This window comes from Lissotriton helveticus, chromosome 2_1, assembly GCF_964261635.1.
Source record: "Lissotriton helveticus chromosome 2_1, aLisHel1.1, whole genome shotgun sequence".
Classification (NCBI taxonomy): Eukaryota; Metazoa; Chordata; class Amphibia; order Caudata; family Salamandridae; genus Lissotriton; species Lissotriton helveticus.
The window spans coordinates 981,481,354-981,502,327 of NC_136059.1; the positions used below are offsets into that span (position 1 = coordinate 981,481,354).

A 20,974-nucleotide genomic window follows, 5' to 3' on the forward strand; every position below is an offset into this window, starting at 1 on the left:
TTCATGTCCCTTTAAACCTGTGAGCGTCCTTTGGCTCCAAACAGCAGCAGCCGAGGTCCAGGACAACTAGACTGCCAAATAAGTGCTTATCGGTGTTATCACTGCATTCCAAGTGTAATTCGAAAGGCAAACCTTTCTGGAATGCTATCAGTGGGAGCCTGCTTGCAGTCACTACATCAAAGTCCAACAAGGTTAAGACCCACCCATAGACACACACAATTCTGCAAACTAACCAACTGTAACTCGAGATAGAATATAGGGAATAACATTGAAATGTCTAGTTGCTGTGTGTAGCACATTGACATTTCAACATAGTTGCATTGTGTAGTAGCACGACTTATTGTAAGTACGGCACTTAAAGACGACAACAGGATTGGAGCCTGCGGGCTCATATGTATTCTTGAGGCCAGGCTCACCTCCCAGTAGACAACGTGACCTTGGTGTCAGGGTCTTGGATATCATAGTTCCAGCCATGAGTTTTCATGTTGCAAATACATTCAGGGATTTTTGGCCTTGCTCACTTTAAATAGATCAATTGTGTGAACATCCCATTTCACTGTGGTTTGTAAAAGAAGTCTACGATCTACAAACAACAGCCCTGTCAAGTTTCCCCAACTGTTACGTGACTAGCTACTCCAGTGCAGGAAATTCTGTTGAATTCTGGCACTTGTAGTCTTGTTCATACAATTATGAATCCATGCCTACAAATCCCAGAATGCAAAGAGTGAAAACCTGGGCAGTAGAAGCTAGTCGGATGGAACTGTGAAACATGGCAACTGTGCAAGCATGGTGTCCTGATGTTCTGGAAGCACGTGTCACCATACCAAGAATACACATGGTCATGCCTGCCATGCTGGAACCATGCTCTGAGAGGCAGGGCTAGAACCCAGATTCTACACACTAAATGTAAGGCAACAGTGATGACTCTTAAGTAATGTCAGGAACAGTGTGATGCACAATCCCTTGACCTGTTCTCACTAAGGGAAGGCAGATACATTGCACGTGAACGCATATCAAGCAGGAAAGTTCCTGTCAAGAGAAAGTTTGGAGCTTTCAAAATTGTTTAAACCACCACAGGGGTGTTGGGTCTATTATGCGAGTTCCTGCCCCAGTGTTTTGTGGTACTTGTAGTCCACCTTGCATTGGTTCCGCTTCACTAGGTCACTCATGGCTGTTACCTGTCCTCTGTGCACACTGATAATGAATGTGTTAGCAAGGGAGGAGGCAGGGAAAGTAGCTGCCTTACATTCACAGTTGTCAATACATTGTGACAAAATGAGAACTTTTTTTTTGTTGAAATTCGGAAATGTGCTGTATTTGCTGTCTAAATTAGGCAGTGCCAGACAAATGCAGCCTGACTTAAGCAATGATTTTCAATAGGCCTTTTTCGCGAAGACTTTTGTGCTGATTTGTTCCTCAGATTATTCTACTCAGAATGTCTTTTCACTATTTAAGTAAGTCAGTGAGATTTACACGGACTGCAGAGAAACTGGGCCTTGTGCTAATTAATGTGGTCAGAGTATACTTCTACTTTACATTAGAGTGCATGGTATACCCAGGTTGTTCTTGTCATATTGTGGAAGTTGTAGGGAGTTTTTAGGCCATGCATCCATTTCGGGGAAAGGTTTGTAAAATTATGATTCCTGGAGAGAATTAATGTGATTGTAACCACACAAAAAACAAGCATTGGCATAGCCAATAGGTCTTGCTTTAGTTATGCAAATACATTCAGGGATTTTTGGCCTTGCTCACTTTAAATAGATCAATTGTGTGAACATCCCATTTCACTGTGGTTTGTAAAAGAAGTCTACGATCTACAAACAACAGCCCTGTCAAGTTTCCCCAACTGTTACGTGACTAGCTACTCCAGTACAGGAAATTCTGTTGAATTCTGGCACTTGTAGTCTTGTTCATACAATTATGAATCCATGCCTACAAATCCCAGAATGCAAAGAGTGAAAACCTGGGCAGTAGAAGCTAGTCGGATGGAACTGTGAAACATGGCAACTGTGCAAGCATGGTGTCCTGATGTTCTGGAAGCACGTGTCACCATACCAAGAATACACATGGTCATGCCTGCCATGCTGGAACCATGCTCTGAGAGGCAGGGCTAGAACCCAGATTCTACACACTAAATGTAAGGCAACAGTGATGGCTCTTAAGTAATGTCAGGAACAGTGTGATGCACAATCCCTTGACCTGTTCTCACTAAGGGAAGGCAGATACATTGCACGTAAACGCATATCAAGCAGGAAAGTTCCTGTCAAGAGAAAGTTTGGAGCTTTCAAAATTGTTTAAACCACCACAGGGGTGTTGGGTCTATTATGCGAGTTCCTGCCCCAGTGTTTTGTGGTACTTGTAGTCCACCTTGCATTGGTTCCGCTTCACTAGGTCACTCATGGCTGTTACCTGTCCTCTGTGCACACTGATAATGAATGTGTTAGCAAGGGAGGAGGCAGGGAAAGTAGCTGCCTTACATTCACAGTTGTCAATACATTGTGACAAAATGAGAACTTTTTTTTGTTGAAATTCGGAAATGTGCTGTATTTGCTGTCTAAATTAGGCAGTGCCAGACAAATGCAGCCTGACTTAAGCAATGATTTTCAATAGGCCTTTTTCGCGAAGACTTTTGTGCTGATTTGTTCCTCAGATTATTCTACTCAGAATGTCTTTTCACTATTTAAGTAAGTCAGTGAGATTTACACGGACTGCAGAGAAACTGGGCCTTGTGCTAATTAATCTGGTCAGAGTTTACTTCTACTTTACATTAGAGTGCATGGTATACCCAGGTTGTTCTTGTCATATTGTGGAAGTTGTAGGGAGTTTTTAGGCCATGCATCCATTTCGGGGAAAGGTTTGTAAAATTATGATTCCTGGAGAGAATTAATGTGATTGTAACCACACAAAAAACAAGCATTGGCATAGCCAATAGGTCTTGCTTTAGTTATGCAGCACAATATCCTTGGTGCAACAACATCAACTGTTGCATGGCTAAACACTTATAAGGTCCCAAAGGCGAGACCTATTGGCTATGCCAATGCTCGTTATACTGGTTTCCTCTGACCTTAATTGCACATTTATACAGGCAAAGAATTGGATAAACAAACTCAGTCATTTTCTTTATTGCTCTTCTCTTCTAGTGAAGCACTGGCAGGCGGCCCTGGGGGCCACAGAAAACTTGCCAGTAAGTGCTGAGAAGGCCTCTGTCATTAAAGAGAAGCAGTCTCTCAGAGAGGCTATAAACCTATGAGGCATGTGTATGATTGATTCGCCTTAACCTGCTCTCAAAATCAGTTAGTTTATGATAAAAATTGCTTGTTTTATTCTCTTGTATGCATTTTCATTACTTGCTTTGCACAGTAGCATTATGCATGGCACAATGGTTTCCTATTTGGAAATAATACATTTTAGTGAGATAAATATTGTAGAACAGGCAAAAGCATGTGACCAAAAAGAGTGGTAAATGTGAGGAAAATATGGGGGCATATTTACAAGAAACCTGCGGAGCGTGGTGCTACGCCAAAATTAATAATGCCGCGCTCTGAGAGTTTCAAAACGCAGTGATGCGCTGTATTTAAAAAGAATGTGGCACACCCCTGTGTTACCCCTAGCACTGGCACTATTAAAAGTTGCCTAGCACCAGCGCAGACACCCTAGCGCCATTTTGCTAAGGTGCCTCCGCTGCATGGGCAATTGTTTATGTGCAGGAAGGGTCACCTTCCTGCACATAAACAATCTTTACATGTGATTTGAGCTATGAGTGCTGCTGCAGCACATGTGGAAAGAGCAAGATACCAGGGGAAATAAAACATTTCTCCTTGAATGGCCTACTTAAGACGAGGTATTCCCTGGCGGTAATTTTGGCGCTGCCACATACCCTGCAAATATTGCGCAACGTCAAAAAGCAAAGGGTGTAGCGACAGAACGCCCACTGCAACACCCACTGCACACCCCTTTCACACTAAGTGCTGCGTGAATAGGGGCATTATTTACAAGGTATTGTTAAGTTACAATAAGTGGCTGAACGCCCCCTTGTAAATAAGGCAAAGGAGGTAACGCTACTAGAATGTCGGAAAAAGTGATGTTCTAGTGGCAATCACTCCTTGTAAATATGTCCCATGGTTTGGATACAACAGAAAGAATGAACATAGGCATTACTATGTTACGAAAATAGAAGACACACTTTGTTCTCTCTCTCTCCTACTCATCTTTAGAGTTACAACTTTAGGAGGCATAGTCAGGTGACATTTACGTCAAACATAAAGCGGAAAGTAGAATTTTATACAAACTCAGCGGAATGAAGGGTGGTGCTGAGTTCAGTCATGATGCTGCAGTCAAGGCCATCCATATAGATTCTTTATGGCGTCAGCATTGCCAGTAAGTGAAAGACTCCGGTTCACTGGTAGGTGAAACAACGTACTCTATACTTACCGCATGATAAATTCTTTAAAGCACAGCCGCAGCTTGTTGTGATGCCGATACAGCTTGGGATCCGCAGGAATTTCAGCCAGAAAGACTTGGGCTACCTCTAGTGGGCCCTAACAGGAAGAGAACAAACAGGAAATAGAAAGAAGAATTACCAATTTACTCATAAACAGTGATGAGTTCCCAGAAAACTCGTGTAATAGCAACATGCAATTTTAATGCTGCTCATGTTTGTGTCCTTTCCTAAGTTACAGAAGTACTGTACAGGGTTAGACCATCTCAGGTTACATTGTATGGAGTTGAGCAGTTGCATTTCACAAATTATTTGTTAGGCAAGCAAAAAAACAAAAATATCTCTGGAGGTAAAATGAAAGTGAAAGGTAAGGGAATGGGTACATTGGATATAAAAATTGTACTCTGATTAGGTTAAAGGAAATCTATAAATCCATTGCAGAATCCTATGTACTGCAGTCTCACAATACCTTTTGATTCCAAAAGTGTTCATTTTTATTTACCTCCTAGATTGAGTACTTTGCTCCCTTTTTAGGTCTCGCGCATAGCGTTGCAGTGCGCAGCACTGTCCGCGCAACGGGAGACCTCTTGTAGGGGGTTTGAAAACGAACCTAAGAATCGCACACGCTTGTGCGTGTGCTTTTCCTTTTGGCCCATGCTATTGGCCTTTGCGGGTGTCTTTTTAACAAAGAAAGCACACAATTGGCCAAAGGCGTGCGCATTGCTCCGCCCATGGCCTATTGGTGTCGGTTACCTGCACTGCTGCCATGTGGTTTCAATTATCGTGCCCGGACACAGGCGCGATAATTGAAACCACATATCTTGCTGTGGCGTGCGCGCGAGCAACACTCGCAGGCTTGTTCTTTTTTGGATCTATTTCACAGGGAAGCAGCTAAATGAAAGAAGGAAAGAGACGTTGTGAACCGTTTCTTCAAGTAACGGTTTTCAGTAATTCCTGCATGTTGCTTTTTACCATATATTTTTAATGTCGCGTGGGGTTAAGCTTCCTCCTGACACCATTTAATCACGTCCTGATCATCTCCTGTGAAGGCATCGGGCAGGCATCGCTGTTCTTCCTTATTTATAAGGCACTTAGGATAGATCCATTTCTCAAACTTATGTTCTAGATACAATTAGGCTATTCTTTAGCAGCTGTGAGGAATGTGCCTAGACCAGCAGAGAACTGTGCGCGTGCCTATAAACGCGGCTTGCTTCCCGCCCCCTCCCATTGTGCATATTCCCTTTTCTCCCGCCCTCACCCCCCTCCCTGACAGCCCCTTCCCTCCGGGTCAGGCACAGGCCAGAGTGAATGTACACAGAGTCACCAGGTGTTAGAGACACTGCTGCATGTCTCAGCAGAATCCTCCTCGCTGTCAGTCGGTTCTATGACAAATGAAGGGTTAGAAATGTGCTGGGCTGTGCGCAGGAGGTAGGCTAGTGGTTTACTCTTACAAGGACGCAACTGCTGCAACCACACAGTTTATCACTTCCTTCAATGGCCTAGTTCAGAGGGTGTGCCCACCACATTCTGCTAGTAATAATGCATGATTGGGACCCGGATGGGGAGGGGTGGGGGCAGGCAGGCATGTCGGAAGGGTTATTGTTCAGGAACCAAGCTATATTGTCTGAGACTGAGAGGTTGGACGCACGTCTTCATTTTACCACCGGGGATCAAATTGCGTTTGATGTCACTTCCGGTACACCTGGCATTTTAATGAATTTACCTCAGTGCACACACACAAGGAGGAAAGGGGACATAATCTCCCCAGATCCCTTTACTGTTCAGTGCTCACAAGTGGTTAACGAACAATGTACAGCAAATAAATGTAATCAATGTACGGTAAATTTGACAATATGTAACTAACGTAACTGTTGCTCACATAAAGCGCTGTATAAAACTGCTAAACAATGATGCACACACGCTCCACTACATGGGCCTTAGTGAACGTTAAACGAAATCATACCCAACAATATTCTAGGGGACGAAGCTGCCATGTGTGGCGCTCTCTCAGCGTATGCTAGTAACTGGCGTGGAAAGGAGTGGCACGCTGGCAGTGTGTGGAGCATGGGTCACATACAATAGGACTGGTGTACATATTTCTTGTAGAGAAAGTGCTATTTCAGCATAAACGTGGGAAATGGATTATAAATACCACAAGAATACAATGCAACCCTTTGTGCGTTAACTGGTGCATGTGGAATATTTTTGTCATGGTACATATACAGTGTGTGAGCATTTATGAGTGCATTTTGTACAGAGTGGCTCGCATTATTGTAGTGAAATGTGCATTAAAGGCGCTATATCCATATACATATGAATGCAATGCATGTGGGGAATTGTGCATGTACAATATATTGGACATGTCGAAGGTTCTATACGTGGTCATTAAAGCAGGCTCAATATTAGGGGCAGGTATGGAGAATAAAGCGTGTAAAAAGTTTGTGTAGTTGTGCTTGTACACTTTGTCGGTAGTGGTGAACATGCAATATGTGAGCCGTTTGACATTCCCCGCGTGTGGAAACTACTGCCCAGGCACCATTGACTTTAGTCTGATTGAATGTGGGATTGGTGGGGGTACAGAGTTACGTGTATGGAGTACTGGGGTTTGCCCAGTCTGTGGTGGGCACTGCTCAGGCAGGTTGTTTAAGGTGTGCTGCTCAGGAACTGGGTGTCGAATGGTTTCCGGGTCCTCCGTGTGGTTGGTCGTAGAGTGTGTGTATTGGGAGCGGAGTTACTGCCCAGACACCACGAGCAAGGAGTACTGCTGCCCGGCGCACCGTATGGGGGTGGCTCTGGCCAGGCACCATCTGCGAATGCGTGCATCTGGAGGTGAGAGGGATTACTGCCTCGGGGACAGTTTGTCAAATGTGCTGTCCTTCCAGTGCACGAGAAAAGCAGTGGGACCGAGCAGCCACAGTTGGTACTTTGCATCGGGTGTTACCTGCTTTTAGTTAGTAGACTAAGATTGTACCAGTCACGTGACCGCTAACAACATGGTACAGTACACTGTGTAATAATGAAACTAAATTGTGCACATATCCACCTTTCATTCTAATTTGTCACTAAATTAATAGTTGGAAATTGCTGTAGCTCGGCCACGATATTGCCCCAGTGCTCCCAGAGTGAATCCTTCGTGCCTGCTTGTTGGAAGACAGCGTCCAATCCGAAGGCGTCCACTGTTAGTGCACAGGGGACAATAGTGCCCCTTACTGTCATCCCGCTCCCTGCATCCACCATGCTCCCCTAGGAGGCCACTGTGACAGTGTTCTGAACCTCCTAGTCCGCACATGCAGGAATATGTCTGCCTGCAGCTCACCCGGTGTGTTCTTTCGTCTCTATTAATCACCACAGGTTAAACATGAGGCACGAGTTGGAGACATGCACGGCTGCCGCTGGGTGGAAGTGCGCACATGCCAGCTAAACAGGGATGGAGAACAAGCACGCGCCGTCCAGAAAACCGGCCATGTCCCGTGCAAGCGTAAATGTGTGTGTGGTGCAGGCAGTTCTATGGACGACGTGTTTGATTTAAAGTCCAGGGCTGCACAGGACCCATGGTGTGCACGCAAAAGGTCTAAAACATTGTGCAAAGGTTCCCTTCCAGAAGCCTATGTGCCATCCTCACGCCCACTGGTATGTATGTGCCTTGCTTCGTTCCCTCACACACAGATAGGCACAGGGCAGAAGTCCTAAGAACAAGCATTTGCAATGCAATAGGTCTCCCATTTACGCGAGTTTGAGCTATTGACATTGCAAATAACAATGCCTTTCATTTTTGTTTTCGTTTTAAAAACATAAATAAAAGGAATTGTCCTTTACAATGCCAATAGCTTAAACTTGTGTAACTGCGAGACCTATTGCATTGCAAATGCTTGTTTCATATTGTCTCCCCTACATCTCATTCTCTCTCCCCTAAATTTCTGAAGGTTTGCCTATTCATTATCTCCAATTCCTCTCAAACCTAGCTTGGTGTTTTAGTCCTTCTTTCCTGTGTCCCCTCTTTCCTTTATCCATGTCCCCCTTTTGGCAAGCCTATGTCTTTCAGATCTCCCTTTTCCCATCCACTTCTCTCCTCGCTCTACCTTTGCCCTTCCAATCTGTCCACCTCATTCTCTTTCCATTACTTTGAGAAGGGCAGCTCCAGCCACACCTCGCTCTTCCTGCTAGAATTGCAAGATTAGCTTTTGATTTTAATGTCATTTCTCTGCCGTCGCTCTGAAGGTAAGCCCACGTGCAGCAGGAAGTCACATCAGTCACATACAATCACCCTTTTGAAATGCAGAAAACATTTGGGCTCATGAGATATGATTCTGTGCCTCTTTTCAGTCAGTAGTTGCAAAATAGGAGGTAATTTACATAGGATGGAGATGTGTGTAGGATAAAGATATACATTAACCCACCACACCAAGTACTGCTTCCTTTACTACCAGGGGAGCTTGCATTTAGCCACCAGGCCTCTATGGCAACTTGTTTTCTATAGGTTGGTTCTGACCTATCTTTAGGGTCAAAGCTTGAAATTTCCCTGAGACTGCAACTCGTTTCCCAGTGTAATATGAGCCGGTGGTTGCAAGCGGGGCTCATCGGCACTCATTTTTGAGGACTGGTACTCATGTTTCTTCAACAGACTTTGATCTAGAGCAAGCGAGAGAGAAAAACACAAAAGAGGAAAAAGCATGAGGAGAAAGAGGGAAAAAAGTGCCAAAGGGAAAAAAGCAGGAGGAAAATAAACCTGCAAGTATAAGATAAAGAGACAGGAAGGGTAGATTTACTAAGATTTTACACCGTGTTGATGCAAAGCAGCGCAAAATCTTTTTTTCTGATTAACTTCTCAGCGCTAAACCTAGAAATAACATGAGAGAAACACAAAGCAGTGAGCCGCTGCTTTGGTTTACTAAACGGCAAGGGGGCGTATCCAAGATTTGTGGCACTAACCCCTATTTACAAAATAAAGTAGACAGGGTTTAGCATCAGAAAACGTATTCTTTTACCGATTAAGTACTTCCATTTCCTTAAGTCTCAGCTAGTCTCTGTGTTTTTCTGAATGGAAAAACAGGTATAGCTAAACATCTCTGCTTGGCTCAGTCTACTCTCTGTGACTGGTGTTCACAGTCGAATGGGTCACTCATCACATGCTGAGCCATGGCCAGGATTGTTCAAGAGATCATCTATTGAAGAGATCATCTGTGTCAGACTGACAATCAGTGGAACACAAACATTTCTTCAAGCATGATACGTTTCGGCGATGGTGGGCCTGGAATTGAAAATGTGACTCAGTTTGTTTCTGAGCATGTTGCAGTGGTTCTTTGTCAACTAATGTGTCTCCCTTTTGCTCTGCCTCACTAGGCCTTCCCACTTGATTTCTGAGTCTCTGCTTCCTTTTTTTTAACCATGGGTGTATGCTAAATCTTTTTATTTGCTGTGCTAGTCTCTAGCTCTTGGCTCAGGATCGTCTCTACCTATAAACTCTTTGGCTTAATTGTGTTGTTAGAAGGACTTGATAGAACACTGGTTGCAGTGGTGATTGCTGATACCACAACATTCTTCACCACCCGATAAACTTGTGGCAACAACGGAATGAATCTTTTGTGATGAAAGTATATATGTTCTGTGAAACAGTATGTGGCTTGTGAACTGTAACCTTTGACTGACTACTTAGCGTGAGATCCCCATGTTAGAAAAGACTTCCTCAGGCGCTGACAGGGCTTTGGCTGAACGGGTTCATGGTAATTTCCTGGCAATTGGGAACTTGTGAGCATCCATTCATCACCAGGAGGTACTGCCCCAAGGTGAAGTGGGCAAAGAAGAACAGAGCAAACATTGCCTAGGGACATGCAAGTAGCTCTGACATGCACTGGAACAGGTTTTGTATCTCAACCAATGCCTTTGTCACAGATAATCTTTCTTTTGTCCATATGTGGGAACCATCATTTTTAAGGAAGCAACTTTTTTGTGGCCATTAATCAATGATACCCTTGTGCATAAGTTCCTTAACCCTATCTCTTCTTCAGTTCTTTTTAGATGATTCTGCATCTGGAGGGCAACATTTCCTGCCACTGACAATTAATCTTGCTCATGTTTGAATACATCAGTCATCACTATATGACCCCAATTATGCAACTGGTTTTTTATTGCATGAAACCAATCCCTCTCTATAATCAACTGCTTAATCACTAATAGTGTAACATCCAATACAACCCCCTCTTCATTTATTTTGTATTGATGCACAGGGTGAGTGACTGAATGAATAACATGCTCTTCCACCAGTTGCTTGTTTCTGTGCTTTGCCATACTCATATTCTTGTAGATGATTTCAGGGCAGCATGTGTGAGCTTTGTTCTTAACACACATTATGAGAAGTGCCAAATGCCTAATCATAAGGGATAAACTTTTCTCATAGAGGAAGTACTAAACATTTTCCCATGATTATACAATGACAACAGGTTCCTTCTCCAGCTGAGGGTTTGCCCTTTGTGCCCTTAGTTCGCCACACTGCATCTACTCCTTAAATTTGGCCAGAATGGCCTCAATGCCAACAGATTTGGCATCCACAATTACCTCAGTGCGTCAATGCAGGGTACTGTGAGCTGCATCCCCCTATTCAACATTTGAATGGAGAGCTTTCCCGCAGTCAGTGGTATACTTTAGGGTGTTCCATTGTTGGATAAGTTCATGTAGGGGCGTTCTCGACATTACTTATTCAATCACACAGTAACCAGTCATACCCAAAATGATCCCCAGAGGATTGCCATTTGTGGGCACCACCCTGTTGATCAATGCTGCCTCCCAGTACTTAATTTATAAAAGAATAAGTACCCAACATTTTGCTCAGAAGTCTGCGGTGGGTGTTATTGAAGGTCAGATTCCTGAATACCAAGGCTGTGTAGTCTTGATTCCACCTCATGCCTCTTTAATCCACCAACAAACATTCCTTGCCTCTTTATTTTTAGTCTTGCTGGTTCTTACTCATCCCTGCTTTTTCTCTTTGTCACTGATTTTCCAACTTTCTCTTCTTCCTTCTTTCCCTCTTTTGTGTTTTTCTCTCTTTGCTCTGGTCAAAGTCTGTTGAGGAAAAATGAGTGCCGGTCCCCAAAAATTTGTGCAGGTGAGCCCCACCTGCAAATACTGGCTCAAATTAAGCACTGCTGCCAGCATATATCAGCTTCAGCCTGCCTGCCTTAGCATTTACATTGATGTACTTTTAGGTTTGTGATGTGAAATTCACTTTTCTCCACATTCCGTGTGAGACTTGACTCTTAAAGTGCCATGCACACAAGGTGCAAATTGCTCTCTAATCTTCTTCTTGTGTGGTACCAAGCACTTGTACATCATTGATACAACTGAAAGCATTCACAATGGAGCAAATTACACCTCAAAACAATCCTGGAAGATTTTAGCTGCCTATGATACATCAATGCTCAGGTGTTTGTGCTGAAAAATTACCACCTGTTCCAGCAGTTGTAATACAGCAGACATGGTTTCCCAGTTTCAGTAAGAGGTCTCCCTTATAGAACTCCAACTTGGAGAAGACAACATTCAAAGAAAACCAGCCTATCAAGTTGAGAGATTGTGTTGCTTTCAGTGGTGTATTGAATGTTCTACGCATCTACTGCTGAGAAGTTCATGAGCATGTAGATCACTGAATTCAAGAACGAACCTTGATGTTCATGTTACACTAGTGGGAATCTGTAGAACCAAAAGGGTGGGGGCCTTAAAAGCACAATGAAGCTTGTCTCACTCCATGGAAACCCTATGCTAGCTTACTCTGAACTAGTCATTGCCAAGGGTGCCCTGCAAACAGGAAGCGATGTGAAGTGGCCAATGCTTTTTGGTCCTTATTTAGGGTTTTAGCTTCCACCCTTTTTATGAAACAGGGGACAGCATATGTAATTTTATATTGGCGTTGACAGCCCTGCTTGAACCACGGATATAGCAGTAGATCATTTTAAGCATGTAAATATATTTCGTGTTCAACTATAAAATGTATTCATTCCCTTTTATTAATATATTACTCTTCAAATTAATCTCTATACAAAAACTCTAAAAAGAATGAGACCTTAGCTTCCCATCTTTCCCTGGGAACATCCTATATTCTATGCTGCTATGAACACATCCTATATTCTATATTGCTATGAACACATAAAACATTTTGCATAAAAAGGAATGCAGTTGGCACCATCTATGTGTCTACATTTAAAACATAAAGGGCCTCATTATGATATTGGGCGGAAAGCCATCCAACAGCTCGTCGGAGGCTTTCCGCCCGACATCAGAAGTTTCTGTTCATTACGATACTGGCAGTTAGAGGGAATCCCACAGGGGAATTCCGCTCCACTTCCAATGAGCTCACGTAGCCCGTCGTGTGGAGAAAATGTAATCCGCAAATGGCAGCGGAGCAGGTCGGGATTACAATTTCGCTTCCCACCTGCCCTTTCATGGCAGTCCACCTGCCATCAAAAGGCAGACACAAAGTGACTTTGGGGACCCCTAGCGGGCCCCCTTCTCCTCTGGCACTCCGCTATGGGGCCTGGGAGGCCCTTGTGGTGCCCTCAAAATATTCCTTCATTGTGTGGCAAGCACTGCATGGTGTTTGCCAAACGGTGCAGGGATGTTTAAACTCTGTATTTTTTCCATTGCTGCTTCTGCTGGGAGCGACAGCACAAGCCGCAATGGAAAAAACACAGGATCGACCGCCAATACCACTGTCAGATCATAATCTGGGAAGCAGGACCTCCTGCTCCTTGTCAGGTGGTTCAGCTTCCGCTACGATGCAGGTAGGACGCGTGTCTGTCCGGCATCGTAATGGGCCCCAAATAGATAGGTCTTGCTTGTATCCTGTGAAAACATTTTATTAACTCAAAGGACAGCATCACTAGTGGAAGGACCACATACGTGAAGAAGCAAGAAGATATTGAGCACGAGGTGGGGAAAAAGAGAAAAACTGCGAGAATGTAATGAAGAGACTGGGGAAATGAGTGGAGTGGATTTCCAAAGACTATGGTGCACTGGCAAGGAAGAAATATTGGTAAACTAATTGATTAATGCAAAGAATTATGAAGATCAGGACAAAACAGAGCTGGATAAGGAGCACTAGTGTGGAGAAACCTCTGTCCTCTACCAAGTGAACAGGAGGCACTTATGTTCTCTTCACCTGCGTTGGTACCTCTGTGCAGCATCAGTATTACCAACTGTTACAGAAAATGTGAGCCATTGGTTTAAATCCAGCCTGGCTTACAATGTGCATGCAGGAAAGACATTAAAAAACCAAGAACATGTAAATTGTAATTTGTAATTTGTGCAACAGACTGAAAGGAAAATGGATGAGGACACACGAGAGACAATGGACAGTAGTGCCCTTACATTCACAGGACACAGGACAATCCTGGGCATGAATACCACGCTCAAATTCAGTGCGGCACACAACTTACTATGATTCAATACCAAGGCTTAACAAGTTCACACTGAAATGCATACCTGATTGACTGTCGCTCCGACAGACCCCTGCAGAACCATCTGCAGCATCTTGGCATCTGGAGGCTCCTGGTGTGTGGCAATTGCCAGCTCCAGCGTTTTCTTCTGCATGTCTTCGATGGCAACTTCAATTGGGGTTAAGATGAACTAACAAAACAAAATGAAAGGGAAGTTAAAATGCTAAATCATAACTGGTGGTGATCATTGCATAGACCTTAATGCTTTGGGTCATTATTGGCTTGTGATTCAGGGAATCCGTATCAGGATATGCTTGAAATATCATGCATATGAGCATTTCTGCTGAATGCCAAAAGGGGTATCCAGTGAAGAGAAGAAGACAGGGACAGATGTAGAACAAGTATTATGACACCAAAACAGATTTTTAAGAACCGTTCCCTGGACCCCTGTCTGCTCTTCAACAGACCTTTCTGTTAATTTACAAAAGAAAAAGGGTCCCCAAGGCGCTTCTCCACCTTTGTTAATGGGTTACGGGCTCCTCTGGGGCCTCAGTAACTTTTCAATATTTTGTGGTCTGATTTTCGTTGCAAAACATTGGCACACAGCATATCGATTTGGTATTTGGAAACGAGGCCTACAACACGCCCATTCCAAATATCAAATCGATATCCATTCGCAATTCCATTTTAGGAACCAAATGTTTTCAGCTCCTAAAATGGGGATTACTAGGTCTGAAAAGCGTGTTAACTGTCTCAAATGCCAAATCGGAGCATTTTCGACCATAAAAATTCTTAGTAGATCTAGCCCACGGGTTTTCTACCCAGTCCTGCATCTCTAACAATCACCAACAACAGGCATTTGAGAATGGTTCTTTGTTTGATATCTGCTTGGCTTTTGAGACATATTGTAACAACATTCAAAAAATGCCCTTTTAATTGTCTCATTTGTATCAGTTTGGGGTTCTTCCTGATCTACAGATCCCCACTGTCATTAAAAGATCCTCTTGTTGGGTTATTATAGTAGAACTCCTTGCTTCCCATCCCAGTGATTTTGTATTTTGGACCCATCACTGTACCTCTTCCTTCTGAATGACGTTGATTCTGGTTTTGATGTAGGGAAACGCATGCATTGTGGTAAGGATGGTTTTCCGCTTGTATTGTTCACAGAGGCCGCCTCTTGGTCGCCCGTCCAGAGTAAATGGAGTGGTATACATAAACCGCCTCAGATTGAAATTCTTTTCGAAGTATGTTACCCTGTCTTTCATTTCGTACTCATCAAAATAAGGCTCAACAAATGTAATTTGTATGTAGGCCTAGAAGAAAAAAAGAAAAGAAAAGGAACCCTCACAAATAAATAAATAACATTTCATATCCCACAGAATGCATGAAAAAAGACCGTCAAATCAATAAATCTAATTTATAAACGGTCTTGACATTGAATATGTTATACGAAACATGTAGATGTGCATTACAAAAGGTTTCCTAACCTGGTTCTGAAAGGTCAAAATCCATTCCACATTTAGATGTATGCACTGACTATGTACAAGTGTTCCATTTTGGTTGATTAAGTACCCTGGGTATGTATTCCGAACATCTGTAATGTATCTGGTAATCCTTGACCTATGTTGGACACCCCTTTTATTACTCAGTTGGCACATCATCTCTGCTCTATGAAATCATCACTCTCTGGCAATTAGGTCCGAGGTCCAACTCAACAAAGCTACAGGGGTATCTGAAGCCCTTCATTTTTTTTGCTTTGGGCACTTCAGGAAATGGCCTTCCCAGTACTGCAGTCAATAAGGAGCACCAAAATTGTTTCAACAAAATTTCTTTCAAAAAATGATTGCTGTGTGGTAGTTCTACTCCACTCCACCACGCCACTTTATGCCACTCCACTCTGACATTCTATGCCACTTCACTCTGCGACACTCTACTCCACTCTACACCACTCCACTCTACAACACCTATGCCACTCCACTCTATGACAGTCTACTCCGCTCTGTGCCACTCTAACCTACAACATTCTACTCCACTATATGCAACACCCTTTACGCCACTCCACTGTGCTCTATGCTACTCCACGACACTCTATGCAACTCCAATCTACACCACTCAAATCCAATCTTACACTCTACTCCACTCTACACCACTCACCTCTATGCCACTCTACTCCTCTCTACGCCCTTCCACTCTGCAACACTCTACTCCCTCCACAACACTCCACTCCACTCTACTCTACCTCACTCAATGGCACTCCACTCCATGCCACTCAGCTCTACTCTAGACCACTCTACACCACTCCACACCTCTCCATGCCACTACAGTATTTAACACACCAATCCCCTTTACCCTTCTAACTTTTAACCATGCTGAACAGCAACCATGATGTTGTACACCATAGATAAAACATATTGGCAAAGCCAATACCTCTTGCATAAGTGAGACCTATTGGCTTTGCCAGTGCTTGTTTCTTACACTTGCCATACCACATTGGATGTATTTAATATGGCTCATACCTTGTTAGGATCAAGCTTTGCTTTGTTCACTGGAGCAGAATCCTTTATCACTTCTACAGCTTCCACACCAAAACACTGACAATAAAAGCCCTGCAGAGAAAAAAAATGAAGTCGTCTTTTTGTATCAGTATATTTTTAAAGTTATTTTAAGCACCTTTTATTGGTTTTATTATATATCAACACATACATCAGAAATTGTCATGTTTCATTTTATATTTAACTTGTATCCAGCATTTATGAATGGTTATTAACAAGATTTCAGGCAATCCCTAGGCTTGTTTGATAATCTCATTGTGGTACTGGTATCACTTTACTTATCTTTACTATGTCGTATGAAAATTTGAATCAAAACTATAACACTATAATAATATAATCCCAACTAATCCTCAATCCCACTCAGATGGGTCCAAAAAGAGACATACATCCTCTTCTTTTAGAAGGAAACATGAACCTTCTTGCCTGGAAGATTTCAGGGGTTCTAAAAGATACTCAGTCAATCAATCAATCAATCAATGACATTTATAGAGCGCACTACCTACCCGTAGGGTCTCAAGGCGCTGGGGAGGGGGGGGTGCCGCTACTGCTCGAACAGCCAGGTCTTCAGCTTCTTCCTGAAGGGGAGGTGGTCTTGGGTCAGGCGCAGGTCGGTCGGGAGGGAGTTCCAGGTCTTGGCGGCCAGGTAGGAGAAGGACCGCCCTCCTGTAGTCGCTCTTCGGATGCGGGGGACGGCGGCGAGGGCGTGGTTGGCTGATCGGAGGTGGCGTTTGGGAGCGTAGAAGTTGATTCGGCTGTTGAGGTAGCTCGGGCCTTGGTCGTGTAGGGCTTTGTGTGCGTGGGTGAGGAGGCGGAAGGTGATTCTTTTGTTGACGGGGAGCCAGTGTAGGTCTCTCAGATGTCCGGAGATGTGGCTGGTTCGTGGGATGTCGAGGATGAGTCTGGCTGAGGCGTTCTGGATCCGCTGGAGTCTCTTCTGGAGCTTGGCGGTGGTACCGGCGTAGAGGGCGTTGCCGTAGTCCAGTCGGCTAGTGACGAGGGCCTGGGTGACGGTCTTCCTGGTCTCGGTGGGGATCCACCAGAAGATCTTCCGTAGCATGCGTAGGATGTTGAAGCACGCCGAGGAGACGTTGTTGACTTGCCTGGTCATGGAGAGGGAGGAGTCCAGGATGAAGCCCAGGTTGCGTGCGTGGTCTGTCGGTTTGGGTGCGGTGCCCAGGGCGGGAGGCCACCAGGAGTCGTCCCAGGCGGAGGGTGAAGAGCCCAGGATGAGGACCTCCGTCTTGTCTGAGTTCAGTTTCAGGCGGCTGGTCGTCATCCACTCGGCTACCTCTTTCATCCCTTCGTGCAGGTTGGCTCTGGCGGTGGCGGGGTCGTTGGTCAGGGAGAGGATCAGCTGGGTGTCGTCGGCGTAGGGGATTATGCTGAGGTTGTGTTGGCGTGCGATGGCCGCGAGGGGGCTCATGTAGACGTTGAAGAGGGTGGGGCTCAGTGAGGATCCTTGAGGGACGCCGCAGATGACTTCGGTGGCCTCTGACTTGTACGGTGGTAGGTGGACTCTCTGTGTTCTTCCGTCGAGGAAGGAGATGATCCATTCCAGCGCCTTGTCCTGGATTCCGACGCTGCTGAGACGTTGCACTAGGGTGCGGTGGCAGACAGTGTCGAAGGCCGCGGAGAGGTCTAGGAGGATGAGGGCCGCTGTTTCTCCGTTGTCCATCAGGGCTCGGATGTCATCGGTGGCGGCGATGAGGGCGGTCTCGGTGCTGTGGTTGGCCCGGAAGCCAGACTGTGAGGGGTCGAGGGATCCATTCGTCTCGAGGAAGGCGGCCATCTGCTTGTTGACGGTCTTCTCGATGACTTTGGCTGGAAACGGGAGGAGCGAGATGGGGCGGTAATTCTTGAGTTCGGTGGGGTCCGCTGTGGGTTTCTTGAGTAGAGCGCTGAGTTCGGCGTGCTTCCAGCTCTCAGGGAAGGTGGCGGTGTCGAAGGATGTGTTGATGATGTCTCGCAGGTGGGGTGCGATGACAGCGTCGGCCTTGTTGAAGACGTGGTGAGGGCAGGGGTCGGTCGGTGATCCGGAGTGGATGGAGTTCATCGTGCGGATGGTGTCTTCGGTGCTGATCGGGTTCCAGGCGTGGAGGGTGGTGGTGGGGGGTGGTTGTTCGGTCTTGGTGTGCGTTGGTTGGTTGTTGAAGCTGTTGTGTATGTCCGCGATCTTGTTGTTGAAGTATGAGGCGAGGGAGTTGCAGAGGTCTTGCGATGGGGTGATGTCGTTGTTTCCTGCGCTGGGGTTGGATAGCTCTTTCACGATGTTGAAGAGTTCCTTGCAGTTGTGTGCGTTGTTGTCCAGCCGGTCCTTGAATGCAGTTTTCATGCAAAATTTGCTGGTAGGAGCTGATGTCTACAAAACAATTGACACAACTTACTGTACAGTCCCTGGCACCATACATCCTGTCTACTCTGAACCAAATAACTCTATGGATAAAAAGCAAGCGCTCCATTCAAGAAGAGTGATTGATCACTTTCACACCTTTGTGTTAAAAACATTCTGGTAAATAGGGCTCTCCATCAGAATACGTGTTTAAAATGACATGATTTATATCTCTCACTTTACAATATAGTACATGTTAGGAAAGCATTGTGGTTTACCTCGAGCCGATGGGAAATCTCCGGCAATTTAGTAATTGCAGGCTCTTTGTAGATATATTCTTGCTCATCCAAATCACCAAATTTGGCTCCATAGAACCCTACACGAAAGTAGGTCCCAAACATTCTTTTGTGACCCTGAGGAATAAGAGTGCAGGAGTTGGAAAGAGTTAGTTACCTATTGATGTTATCATTCGCTGTCTATTACAACACTAGAACAAAAAACTTAACAATATGACTCCACTAAACAAATTGCTCTAGCACTTAGAGTAAACAGTACTTTACATTCGCTGATGTCTGCATATATTATATAAATATTTGCAACATGACACTGTGAATTTTAGCTTTTGGGTTAGCAATGCTTTATAGAGGAGCAACCAACCTATTGATGTTTCTTGAAGATAATATAATCTCGAGAGCACACAGAGCGATACATCACACTCCAGCATGAAGTAAACAAATACCCTGGTAGCATCACTACCACAGCCATTCATGCAACCTACTAAAGTACCAGCATCCACTAAAAGGTGTGCTGGTAATGAGTGGATAACAGGAGTGTAGAGGAGAATTTACATTTAAATCTGATCAATTCTCCTATTCGAAAGCACTACTCCTTCATCCATTGCCAGTTTTTGGCAGCTGTTTACAAAGCCATACTAGCTATTCAGGGTGTGTCTGTGGTCCAATGAAGATTCATCACTTGTGCTTCAGTCGGTTCTGCACCTTTTGTTCAGTCAGGGAGTGATACACTGAATATATTGAGCCCAAACTTCCACAGCAAAACTCAGTTTCAAATTGTGTTTGAAAATGAATTCCTTGAGACATGTCCTCTTCTAAATGTGTGAGAATATCTGCATACTTCTAACAAAGAAAAGATTTCAGTCAGATTCTTCAACATCTTGGAAAGGGAGCCTGCAATACAAAGCATCACCATTGGATACGCATAGGAAAGGGTGCAATGAGAATGAAAGCAGTGTCCCATTTGCTTGGTGCTCAAAGCAGGAAATGTATCTAATAACTTGAGATCCTCTTTACTTTTGGACGTTTAATTCTGTAATTATAAAAAGAAAAAGTAATAGTTGTGATAAAGTACGTATGTCAGTCAGAGATAGTTGCGTTTTGTAGTGTATTGATAGACTAGCACATAAATCATGCTTGGTCAACATACCATACAAACAAAATACATTACCTCCCCATCCCTTTCATTGTCTTACTCTTTCACTAATTAGGGGGCTCTGCCCTCATCAGATTGAAATCATAATGTATCTTAATAAATAAGTTCCCAGATTAATAACTTTTACCTATATCAAGCCCAACCTAACATGTGCCGTAGAGAGTAACGGGCAGCTAGCCTTTCCTGACCATACCTACAAAAAGGACCACGATTGCAGAGGAAGCTTCTAGAAAGGGGGAAGGGACCTGGAAAAGATGGAAGTACCGAGGCAAGGAATTATCCGTCACTGCCAAGACAGCTTTGAGCTATTTGAGGATTGGGATCAAAGAAGAAGTTTAAATACAAAGACAAAAATACATGGTACGCTGAGATGTTCATGAAGTCTTACAGGTGGGGGTGAAGGTCACTGAACATCATTGGAAGCTTTCTGGTTTACAGGAACTGAGGGGCATATTAGCAAGAACCTCGTTAAAAGTATCGCCGTTTTAGCGGCAGGAAACTGCTGCTAAAACGGCGATAATGGGTTTGCTAATATGCATTATAGAATTCCAATAGAAGCCCAGGTTAGATGTGCAGGACATCTAACCTGGGCTTCTATTGGAATTCTATAACGCATATTAGCAAGCCCATTATCGCTGTTTTAGCGGCAGTTTCCTGCCGCTAAAACGGCGATAATTTTAGCGAGGTTCTTGCTAATATGCCCCCTAGATCTTTCTTAGGCATCTGGAAAACAAGAAATTATGCCAACAGGAATGGACGGCAAATAGGGCCACCCTATCCTACC

At 44.3% G+C, this 20,974-nt stretch overlaps 1 protein-coding gene across 1 annotated transcript in view; it reads right to left on the reverse strand.

Moving 5' to 3' along the window:
* DOCK8 (dedicator of cytokinesis 8) overlaps window positions 1-20,974 on the reverse strand; it is a 765,653-nt gene that overhangs the window by 11,483 nt on the left and 733,196 nt on the right. The window contains exons 42-46 of the mRNA XM_078675733.1: window positions 19,020-19,154; window positions 16,377-16,466; window positions 14,937-15,173; window positions 13,907-14,050; window positions 4,432-4,538 (exon numbers count right to left, since the gene is read on the reverse strand). Coding sequence (XP_078531859.1) covers window positions 4,432-4,538; window positions 13,907-14,050; window positions 14,937-15,173; window positions 16,377-16,466; window positions 19,020-19,154 — 713 coding nt within the window. The remainder of the gene's footprint in view (window positions 1-4,431; window positions 4,539-13,906; window positions 14,051-14,936; window positions 15,174-16,376; window positions 16,467-19,019; window positions 19,155-20,974) is intronic.